Source organism: Panthera uncia, chromosome B1, assembly GCF_023721935.1.
Source record: "Panthera uncia isolate 11264 chromosome B1, Puncia_PCG_1.0, whole genome shotgun sequence".
Lineage (NCBI taxonomy): Eukaryota > Metazoa > Chordata > Mammalia > Carnivora > Felidae > Panthera > Panthera uncia.
Window position 1 is genome coordinate 175,499,246 of NC_064811.1, and position 12,839 is coordinate 175,512,084.

General features: G+C 34.4%; 1 protein-coding gene across 2 annotated transcripts in view; it reads right to left on the reverse strand.

The window, feature by feature from the left end:
* Positions 1 to 12,839, reverse strand: part of LONRF1 (LON peptidase N-terminal domain and ring finger 1) — a 37,604-nt gene that overhangs the window by 14,609 nt on the left and 10,156 nt on the right. For both annotated transcript variants that reach the window (XM_049631674.1, XM_049631673.1), the window contains exons 2-4: positions 12,272 to 12,390; positions 11,136 to 11,258; positions 284 to 433 (exon numbers count right to left, since the gene is read on the reverse strand). In XM_049631674.1, the coding sequence (XP_049487631.1) occupies positions 284 to 433; positions 11,136 to 11,258; positions 12,272 to 12,390 (392 nt within the window). The remainder of the gene's footprint in view (positions 1 to 283; positions 434 to 11,135; positions 11,259 to 12,271; positions 12,391 to 12,839) is intronic.

Here is a 12,839-nt window from a genome sequence, read left to right on the forward strand (position 1 = left end):
TTATGCTAATATAGTTGTTACAACCCTGAAGAAACTAAAATAAATACCATGTTCTACATTTCCCATGAGACTAAAGTTTTCTGATATTCAGGTGACCTAAAATTGTGGTTAATGAACACATATTTTACATAAAAGTTTAGTGTAAAATAAAAGGCTACAGACAAAAAAATCTAATTCAGATCATGCTTAATAGATTCTATTTCTTGAAACCCAGAAAGTGAAAATCTTAACCTGTAAAAAAACAGATGCACTCAACCCATGAAAATCTTTTCTCACCCCTTACCTGCTCTGGGCTAAGCTCTGTGGCAGAGTGAGACTCTTCCATTACTACAGGAAAACCAAAAGGTTTGTTTTTAATACATGGCAATGAACTCCAGGAAGAGTCCTTCAGGCCTTCTTTTAAGTTTTCAGGTGACAATAAATCACATAAAATCTGTAAGAGAAATGTAAAGGTAATGGAAAATATATGATTAGGGATAATTTAATATAAAGCTATCTAAGAAATTTTAGAAAATTCACAGCAGACATTGTTTTTAATGAGCAGAGGAGGAAGAGATTAAGCAATAAACAGAAATGCCAAACCATTCAAAAGGCTTGTAAAGCCAAGGTGTGCCTGAATGGGGTCAGATCACGTCAAAGAAATAATTCAAAAGAAAAGCATTGGAGTGGCTAGACTACCAGCCTAGAAGTTACCCAATATTAAAACTGACTTTTTAATGGAGGATTATAAAGAGATTTTTGAATGAGAGAGAGAGAAGGACTATGGGAGGGGCAGACAGAGGGAGAGAGAGAATCCCAAGCAGCCTCCGTGCTGTCAGAGCAGAGCCCAGCACAAGCTTGAACTCATGAACCATGAGATCGTGACCTGAGCTGAAACCAAGAGTCAGACACTTAACCGACTGAGCCACCCAGGTGCCCTGTAAAAAGAAGAGATCTCAAGAGAAGTAGAAAATATTTACCTCTCAACATTAGTGAGTCCCAGCCTAGCAAGTTCACAGTTCACCCCAACGTATACTTTAAGACTGGACTTAGAGTGTTTAAGTGAATTAAAGAACTTGTAATTCTAATTACAAAACTCTTAAAATTCCACTTATTTACCCTGAATTTAGCTTCTCACTGAGTAACCTACACGGGTAGCCACCATTGCCCAGCTCTCTCGGTTGGGAGCACCATATGGCAGCTGTCCCTTAACAGCTGTGAGTTAACCTGGGAGGCAGCTGTCCCATCAGAATTTCTGGGTGCTGCTATCGGGAATACATCTTAAACAAAACCATGGTAGGTTAAGCGAGGGAAGAACCTGGCTAGAAGGAAATGAGTAGGACCCAAATGATTGTTATTGTCGAATAAACTATATTAAATGAACAGCAGAGCATTTCTTAAAGTCTAAACGTGGATGTTTTAGTTTTTCAGTTGCATTACCTCTCAAACTCACAAAAATCAGATTACTCCTGAATCATTGCTATGAGGTAAATAAATAGGAGATATATTCAATGTACATAAAAGTGCTTATCTGGTAGGAGCTCAGGCAATATCCCCTTTAATGAACAAACAATATTCCCTTTAAAATTTGTAGGTTTTTACTTTTCTCCTGGCTTAAAAAAATGCATTAAACACTCAACTACTCTAGAACCCAGCAACTCCACTAAGTATTTACCAAAGAGATATAAAAACTTATGTTCACAAAACGACTTGTTCAAGAATGTTAATTCATAGCAGCAGCTGGTAACAATCCAAATGAAAATCACTAGTAACTGTGAATACCACAAATTGTGGTATGTTCCTACGATGGAATACTTAGTGAACAAGAAAAAATTGCTGGATAGATCCCAAAACTATGATGTTCTGCAAAAAAAGCCAGCCACAAAAGAGCACACACTGTGTGGTTTCACTTGTATGAAGTTCTAAAATAGGCAAAACTACTCTGTGGTAATAAAGATCTAAACAGTAGTTGTCTCTGGGAGCAGGGATAGAGGCGATTTGCTGAAAAGGGGATGACTGGACTTTCCAGCATGGTGACAATAGTCTATATCGTGCTGCTACATGGATGTTTAATTTCTCAAAACTCACCAGACTGTAAAATCCATGCAGTTTATTATATGTAAATCAAACCACAATTTACAAAAAGCGTACTGCGAGAAAACCAAGTATTTCAAAGTATCACTTGTTTTGCATTTACCTGACCTTATTAAACAACAAACGTTTACAGAAATATAAGGATATCTAGTAGCATAGAAGATGCAAAATTATAAGCCCTTAAAAAGGTCTGCAGTGTCCCCAGGGAGATACCACTAACAAATATAAAACAGTTGGAAAACACATGAGAGTAAACGATTTTTTGTTAAATCGATGGGCTGGAAGGTATATGCAAGCAAGCCTCAGAGAAGATATGCAGAGGTTAGCTGTATGTATGAGGGATCCGGGACCTGAGAAAATTTTCAACATTCTCATACTTCAAAGTGCACAAGAATTTTCCTAGGTGTTTGTAAAACTATGCCGGAATTCCAGAGATTCTAATTCCAAAGGTCTGTGGTGAAGTCCAGGAATCTTTATACTTACCATGCCCCTAAAGCCACAATGTAAAAAACACTATAGAGGTGATAAATAACACGGCATGTTTTAAAGATATTGAGGAGAACATCGTGATTGGGCACTGCAATTGTATCAGGGTAGATTTTCCAAAAACACTTTCCAAAGACTCTAGTCTTTCCAGATACTCTAAATAAGTTTGACAAAAGTTGAATGCTACCATCATATTAGTACAGCAAAAACTGTGAGAATTTCTGAACAAACCTGTTTAACCTGGTTTAACCCAATGTTTCCCAAAGTCATTTAGTCAGCGAACCTCCTCCCTTTTTTCTTAACACCAACTAACACACCACAAAACAAACTCTGGAAAGTGATGGATGGAGTACTGAAAAAATTAAGGAAGAACGAACCGGGGCAATACTACGGGCAACCATGGAAAACAAGCAAACCTTAGACTGGAAATTAAATGAAAAAAGCAAGTCAACAAAAATTCCTAATAGGAGTCCCAAAGTGAGAAAAGAAAGAGTAGGAAAACTTATTTGAAGAAGTAATGGCTGAAAACTTCTCTAACCTGGGGAAGAAAACAGAATTTCCAGATTCAGGAAGCACAGAGTTGCAAATCAGATGAACCTAAAGAGATCCAAACCAAGACACATTATAGCTCAAACGGGACAGTTTAAAGAGAGAATCCTAAGAGCAGCAAAAGAAAAAACTTATTACACAAAAGGGAAACCCCATATGGCCATTAGCAGATTTATTACCAGAACCTTTGCAGGCCAGAAGGAAAATGGCATGACATATTCAAAATGCTGAAAGGAAAAAACGTCCACCAAGAGTTCTCTACCCAGAAAGATTATCATTCAGAATTAGGAAAAAAAAAAAAAAAGATTAAGAGTGTTCCAGACAAGCAAAAGCTAATGGAATTCATCACCACTAAACTGGCCCTACAAGACATGTTAAAGGGACTTCTCTAAACTGAAGAGAAGTGTCACTAATATTAACAAGAAAACATATCAAAGGAAAAATCTCAGGGGGAAACATAAATATACAGTAAAGGTGAGTAGAGCAATCACTTATAAATAAAGCAAATATGAAGGTTAAAAGACAAATAGTAAAATTAACTGAAATTACAATAATTGGTTAAGAGATGTCTAAAATAAAGAGATGTATAAGGTGACATCAAAAATATAAAAGGTGAAGGGGGAGAAAAATGTAGTTTTGGAATGTGTTCAAACTTAAGTTGCCATCAACTCAAAACAGACCATTACAATGTAAGTTATGTGTGAGCCTTACAGTGACCACACAAAAACTGACAGTAAATATGCAAAAGAAAATGAGAGAAGAATCGAAGCATACACTAAAGGAAATCATCAAACTACGAGGAGAGAAAAAGGAGAAGAGAGAGGAATGATGAAAACAGGCAAACAATAATTAACAAAATGGCAACAGGCACATAACTATCAATATTTAAGTGAAAACAGACTATACTTTCTAATCTAAAGACAAAGGGTGGCTAAACAGATAAAAAACCCAGATCCATCTACATGCTGCCTACGAGACACTTACTTCAGGATACACACATTGTGAAAGTGAAAGGATAGACGTTCCAGGCACATGGAAATGAAAAGAAAGTTACACGCTGTACTCATAGCAGACAAGAGACTTTAAAACGAAGACTTTAAAAGAAGGGCAGCACATAATAATAAACAAGATTCAACAAGGAAACATTTATAAGCATATGTACATGCAACACAGGAATACCAAAATATGCAGCAAATAAAATGAACCTAAAGGGAGAAACTGAGAGCAATAATAATGAGGGACTTTAACACCCCATTTACATCAATGGATAGATCATCCTGATAGAAAACTAATAAGGAACGATTGGTCTCAAAATGACACATTAGACCAGATGGACTTAACAGGTATATACAGAACGTTGCATCCCAAAGCAGAATACACATTCTTCTCAAGAGCACATGAAACATTCTGCAGAACAGATCATGTTGAAATAAGTCTCAAATTCAAGAATACTGAAATCCTATCAAGCATCTTCTAGAACCACAATGGTATTAAAGTAGCCATTACAAGGGGGAAATAAAACTGAATAAAAACAACCCAAAATGTGGAGATTAAACATCATGCTACTAAACAACAAATTACTCATCAAAGAAATCAAATAAAAAAAAAAAAACAGCTAGAGACGATTGAAAATAGAAATACAACGTACTGAAATCTTTGGGATGCAGGAAAAGATGTTCTAAGAAGTATACCTCAAGAAACAAGAAAAATCTCAAATAAACAATCTAATTTTATATCTAAAGAAGCTAAAAAAGAGGAACAAAGCCCAAAGTCATAGAAGAAAGGAAATAATAAAGATCATAGCAGGAATAAATGAAATAGAAACAAAAAGAGGGAAGGTCAAAAAATTAAGAGCTGGATCTTTGAACAAATAAATAAGATGGACAAATGTTTAGCTAGACTAACCAAAAAAAAAAAAAAGAGAGAGAGAGGGCTCTTGACTTAGAAAGAAATAGAAAATTTGGACAGCCCAATTCCTGGCAATGAAATTAAATCAGTAGGAGTGCCTGGGGGGCTCAGTTAGTTAAGTGTCCAACTCCTGATTTTGGTTCAGGTCATGATCTCATGGTTCCTGAGTTAGAGCCCCACATCTATCAGTGCAGAGCCTGCTTGGAATTCTCTCTCCCTCTCTCTCTCTCTGCCTCTCCCCTACTTGTGCACGTTCTCTGAAAATAAATAAACTTTTAAAAATAAATAAAACATTGTATAAGGTTGTTTAAAAAATTGAATTAGTAAACAAAAACGTCCCAACAAACAAAAGTCCAGGAGCAGATGGCTACATAGAGGAATTCTAACCAAATATTTAAATAAGAGTTAACGTCTATTCTCAAACTATTCCAAAAAATCAAAAGGAAGGAAAGATTCCAAATTCATTCTATGAGGCCAACATTATTCTGATACCAAAACCAGATGAAGACAATACAAAAAAAGAAAACTATAGGCAAATATCTCTGATGAATACAGATGCACAAATCCTCAATAAAATATTAGCAAACAGAATCCAATAGCACATTAAAAAAAATCATTCATCACAATCATGTGGGATTTATTCCTGGGATACAAGGGTGGTTCAATATTCACAAATCAATCAACGTGATACATCACATCAATAAGAGAAAGGATAAAAGCCACAGAATCATTTCAATAGAAGCAGTAAAAACAATTGACAAGGTATAATATCCATTCATGATGAAAAACCCTCAAAAAAGTAGGTTTAGAGGAAATATACTTCAACATAATAAAGACCATATATGAAACCAGAGCTAACAACATACTCAGTAATGAAAAATTGAGAGCTTTTCCCCTAAGGTCAGGGGATAGGCAAGGATATCCACTCTCAACACTTTTGACATAGTATTGGAATTCCTAGCCATGTAACCGACAAGAAAAAGGAATAAAAAGTATCCAAATTGGTAAGGAAGAAGTAAAACTTTCACTATTTGCAGATGACATGATACTCTATATAGAAAACCCTAAAGACTCCACCAAAAAACTACTAGAACAGACAAATGAATTCAGTAGAGTCATAGGATACAAAATCAATGTGCAGAAATCTGTTGCACTTCTATATACTAATAAGCAGCAGAAAGAAATCAGGAAAACAATCCCACTTACAAATAAATTATTTATTGATAATTGATAATCTTATTAAAATAATAAGATACCAGGGATAAACCTAACCAAAGAGGTGAAAGACCTGTACTCTATAAACTATAAGACATGGAGGAAAGAAACTGAAGACAACACAAACAAATGGAAAGACATTCCATGCTCATAGGCTGACGAACAAGTATTGTTAAAATGTCTATACTACTCAAAGCAATCTACAGATTTAATACAATCCTTATCAAAATACCAACAGCTATTTTCACAGAACTGGGACAAACAATTCAAAAATTTGTAAGCAACCACAAAAGACCTCGAACAGCCAAAGCAATTTTGAAAAAGAAAAGCAAGCTAGAGGAATCACAATTCCAGACTTCAAGATCTATTACAAAGCTGTAGTAATCAAAGCAGTATGGTACTGGCACAAAAACAGACAACAGATTAATGGAGCACAATAGAATACTCAAAAATAAATACATGATTACTTGGTCAATTAATCTTCGACAAAGCAGGAAAGAATATCCAGTTGGAAAAAAGACAGTCTCTTCAACAAATGGTGTTGGGAAAACTGGACCACTTTCTTACACCATACACAAAAATAAATTCCAAATGGATTCAAGACCTAAATGTGAGACCTGAAGCCATAAAAATCCTAGAAGACAGCACAGGCAATAGCATCTCTGACACTGGTCATAGCAACATTTTTCTAGATATGTCTCCTGAGGTAAGGGAAACACAAGCAAAAATAAACTATTGAAACTACATCTAAATAAGAAGCTTCTGCACAGCGAAGGAAGCCATCAACAAAACAAAAAGACAACCTCCTGAATGAGAGAAGATATTTGCAAATAACATATCCAATAAGGGGTTAATATCCAAAACATATAAAGAATTTCTACAGTTCACCACCCCCTAAAAAGTAATCCAATTAAAAACGAGCAAGTACATGAATAGACATTTTTCCAAAGAAGACATAAACCTGGCCAACAGATACAAGAAAAGATGCTCAACATCACTAATCATCAGGGAAATGAAAATCAAAACCATAATCAGATATTGCCTCACACCTGTCAAATGGCTAAATAAAAAACACAAGAAATAACAGGTGTTGGCAAGGATGTGGAGAAAAAAAGAACCCTTAGGCATTGTTGGTAGGAATACAAGCCGGTGCAACTACTGTGAAAACTGTGTAGGTCACTCAAAAAATTAAAATAGAAATACCATATGATCTAGTAATTCCACTACTGGTTATTTACCCAAAATGAAAACAGTAATTTGAAAAGACAGATGCACCCCTATGTTTACTGCAGTATTTGTAATAGGCAAGCTATGGAAACAACAGATGAGTGGATAAAGATGTGTGTATACACACACATATATAATGGAATATCACTTGGCCATAAAAAAGAATGATATCGTGCCATTTGCAACAACATGGATCTACAAGTTATAATGCTAAGGGAAATAAATCAGTCACAGAAAGACAAATACCATATGATTTCACTCATACGTGGAATTTAAGAAACAAAACAAATGAACAAAGAAAAAAAGAAACAAAACACAGATTCTTAAACATAGAGAACTGGGGACTGCCAGAAGGGAGGTTGGTGGGGTGGAGGTGAAACAGATAAAGGGGTTAAGAATACATTATCATGATGAGCTCTAAATAATGTACAGAATTGTTAAATCTCTATAGTGTACACATGAAACTAATATAACTGTATGTCAATTTTACTAGAATAAAAAATAGTAAAAAAAAAAAAAAAAAAAAAAATCTCTGTCAAATCCAAAAAAAGAGGGCTCAGATCAACAAAATGAGAAATGAGACGTTACAAATGACACACCAAATTATAAGACACTACTACAAACAATTATATGCCAACAAATTGGACAACCTAGAAGAAATGAATAACTTTTTAGACATATACACTCCTCCAAGACTGAGTCATGAAGAAACAGAAAATTTGAATAGATCAATCACTAGTAAGAAGATGGAATCAGTAATCAGAACCTCCCAACAAACAAAAGTCTAGGACCAGATGGCTTACTGGTGAATTCTACTAAACATTTAAAGAAGATTTAATACTTATCCTTCTCAACTCTTCCAAAAACTTGAAGAAGGAACACTTCCAAAATAATTTTATGATGCCACCAAGCTGACAAGAACACCACAGAAAAAGAAAATTACAGGCCATTATCAGTGATTAAAATTAATGCAAAAATCCTCAACAAAATATTATTTAACTGAATTCAACAATACAGTAAAAGGTTCATGCATGATGATCAAATGGGATTTATTCCAGGGATGCAGGGATGATGAAACAACCAATCAATCCAATCAACATGATACACCACATTAACAAAACAGGATAAAAATCATATGATAATCTCATTAGATATGGGTTTGACAAAAGTCATCATCCATGTATGACAAAAACTGTTAAAGTAGATACGGAGGGAATGCACTTAAACATAAAGAGGCCACATATGACAGACCTGTAGCTAGCATCATACTCAGTGGCAAAAACCTGAGAGCATTTCCTCTATGATCAGGAATAAGATAAGGATGCCCATTCTCACCACTTTACTGATCATAGTACTGGAAATCCTAGTCACAGCAATTAGGCAAGAGAAAGAAATAAAAGGCATCCAAATTGGAAAGAAAGAAAATGTCACTATTTGTAGATGATATGGTACTACATACAAAAAACTAAAGATTCCACAAAAGACCTGTTAGAACTAATAAAAGAATTCAGTAACTTAGCAAGATACAAAACCAACATACAGAAATTTGTGGCATTTCTATAAATTAATTAGGATTTATCAGAAAGAGAAAATAAGAAAATAATCCAATTTACAATTGCATCAAAAATAAAATACTGGGGAATAAACTTAACCAAGGAGGTGAAAGATCTATACACTCTAAGACCCTGATAAAAGAAAGAAACAAATAAATGGGAAGATATACCATGATCATGGATTGGAAGAATAATATTATTAAAATATCCATACTCCCCAAAGCAATCTACAGATTCATTGTAATCCCTATCAAAATCCCAATGGCATTTTTCCATCCAATTAGACCAAGTAATCCTAAAATTGTAGAAAACCACAAAAGATCCCAAATAGCCAAAGCAATCTTAAGAAAGGAGAAAAATGCTGGAGCATGCTCCCTGATTTCAAACTATAAGACAAAACTACAGTACTGAATACAGTACTGTATTCAAAACAGTACAATGGCGGCATAAAAACGGACACACACACACTGATGGACCAGAAATGAATCAAACCCATACATATACGGACAATTAATTTACAACAAAGGAGCCAAGAACATGCAATGGAGAATGAATGAGTCTCTTTAATAAATGGTGCTGGGAAAGCTGGATAGACACAGGCAAAAGAACGAAACTAGACCAGTATCTTTCACCATACATAGAAATTAACTCAAAATGGATTAAAAATGTGAATTTAAGACCTGAAATCACAAATTCCTAAAAGAAAACATAGATGGTTAACTCCTCAACACGGGTTTTAGCAGTATTTTTGTGGATCTGACTCCAAAAGCAAGAAAAAGAGCAATAATAAACAAATGGGATTGCATCAAACTTTAAAGAGCTTCTGCACAGTATAAGGAATCATCAAAATAAAAAGGCAACCTACCGAATGGGAGATTTTTGCAAATCATGTATCTGACAAGGGATTAATATCCAAGATATATAAAGAACTTCTACAACTCAACAACAAAAAAACCTAATTAGAAAATGGGCAGAGGATCTGAATAGACATTTTTCCAAAGACATACAGATGGCCAACAGGAACATAAAAAGGTGCTCAGTATCACTAATCAGGGAGATATAAATCAAAACCACAATGAGGTATCATCTCACAATGGTTAGAATGGCTACTATCAAAAAGACACGAAATAACAAGGGTTAGAGAGGATGTAAAGAAAAGTGAACTGTTGGTGGTAAAGCCACTATGGAAAACAGTATGGAGATTCCTTGACAAATTAAGAACAGAATACCACATCATGCAGCTCTTCTACTTCTGGGTATGTATCTTTAGAATGCAAAAACACTGATTTGAAAAGATTTGCATTCCTATGTACATTGTTATGCGTTCCTATGTACATGTAGCATTATTTACAATAGCTGAGAAACGGAAACAACTTAAATGTCCATTAATAGATGAATGAAGATACAGTACACATATGCGATGGACTACCACTTAGCCAAAAAAAAATGATATCTTGCCATTTGTGACATCAATGGACCATGAAGGTATTATGGTAAGTGAAATAAGTCAGATGGAGAAATGCAAACATTGTATGACTTCACTCAAATGTGGAATCTTAAAAAAAACAAAAAACAAAAAACAGATAGACATGAACACACAAAACAAAACAAAAACAAATTTCCAGATATGGAGAACAGATTGGTGGTTACCACAGAGGAAGGGATCTGGATAAAATGAGGGAAGGAGGCACTGTATGGTGATGAATGGTAAACAGACTTTTAGTGGTGATCTCTTTGTAGTGTATACTAATGTTGGATTATAATGCTGTACACTGAAACTTATATATGTTATATACCCATTTTGTTTCAATTAAAAAAAATTTCTGAGCAGATATATCATGATAACAATATTTAATTAAGGATGGTTAGTCTGGCTGCAAACAAACTATTAAAAACACCAAATTTAAGCAGAAATAATGTTTTTAAATATCTGTGAATGAAATATTTTGATTTCAGTAAAAACTCAATATACTAAGTATATGAACCTTAAAACCACTTGTCAAACTGCTACTAAAGTTGACTCATGGACTCCTTATGCTCTTTCCCAAGATTCCAAAAAAGCATTTTTAAAAAGACCTATGTCTTAGACGTGCTTTGAACTATTATAGTTGGTAAACCAGTTACCTTTTCTACTTCTAGCTTTGCAGGTGCAAAATCTTCATCAAGGGCTAAGCATTGAAGAAAGAGTTGTAAGGCATCACCTAAAAAACCAGCATCATGGAGTACTTTTCCTTTCCTGAAGTAGACCTTCAATGAAAGCACACATACACAACCTTTACTAACAGAATTATTTCTTAGAAATCTAAGAATTATTTCTTAGAAATATCAAGGAAGATAAAAATGGTCTGCTTGGAAATGTGCATTTTGAAACTCTGAATGACTCTGAGAGTCCGAAGCATTTCAAAGGTATATTTACACACTTCCCTGGAGAAGCACTTCTGGGAAAATGACTTCAAAATCAAATTTCTAATTATATCACTTCAGTAATAAATCTAGAGATTCTGTTTTTGTTTTTTTTTTTAACAGTTTTAAAGTTGTGCATACAGATTATTTCCCTTGTTAATATATATTTGCCTTGGGCATCATGGGATTCTGTATCAGTTTCCTTATTAATTTATAATTTTTACAACATCCTTACTATTGTGTCCTCAAAAGCATGGTTTTGAACGGGAAGAAATTCATATAAAATAGTAACTTCTGGCTTAAAGGACATATATGAGACATGAACTGATTTGCCTTGGCAATTTAATACAAAGGAGAATTAGTAAACTGATTACTTATAATATACTTGCCTCAAGTCTTTTTTAAAACTATATGGGCAAGGCAACCTCCATTGTTCCCATTTACTGCATTAAATCACTGCCTAATCGGATCCCCATCGTTATGCCTCAATTTACAGCCTGAAGAACCTCTTCTCTTTCCATCAATAAACTTCCTTCATCAGTTTTCAGTTTGGCTCCACCTTTACAACGTGACCAGTTTTACGTGACGAAATTCTGTATAATAAGATCTCTTATTTTATTTTATTTTTCCCTCTGTGCCTGAATTCAGGCTGTTCTTTAGTTAGGAAATAGAGGTCTCTTATAATTAAAAAAATTGTTAGATAGCCATCCACTCAAAATATTAACCCTAGATTTCTAGAGCTCCGTATACTTTAAGAGTCAATCAATCTATTCTGTTAAAACTTATAACCATAACTTAATGCATGCTGCCTACAGGTTAAACTTGAAACGTATGCAAATGTGAAACAGTAACTTTACCTCAGGCCAATTTGGCAGTTCCAAGAGAACTGCATTTAAATCTTCTATGGCTGCTTTAAACTCTTGGAGACCAGCATATGATTCCGCTCGGTAAATTTTGAGAGTCACATCGCTGGGCTCTGAAACACACATTTTATAAAGGTTTATTTTAAAAATATTATTGTATAATCTACAAAATACATACCAGATTAAGAACTGACTTAGTGATTCCAGCCAATAACCACAAAAGTACAATACAGGTGCAACCCACTTACATGGTGAGTTTTATCTAGAAGTTTCATCACATGACTATTAAGTAGATAATGTGAGCACAGGGAATGATGGTTTTTAAGTACTGGAAATATTTTCTAATATGAATAATCACCTTAAAGAAAATGAATGTTTTCTTAAAATAGGGCATTCTATACAAATTTGAAAAACAGGTCTTAGATGTTTAAAGATTTATCTTTCAATGATAAACCTTATGCTAGGATAAATCTTAATTTTTTATACCTTAAATTCTAAGTCCTCACTTATAAACAACCATATATGTAACTAGTTCACACTGTACAAGGACTGACCAAGACTG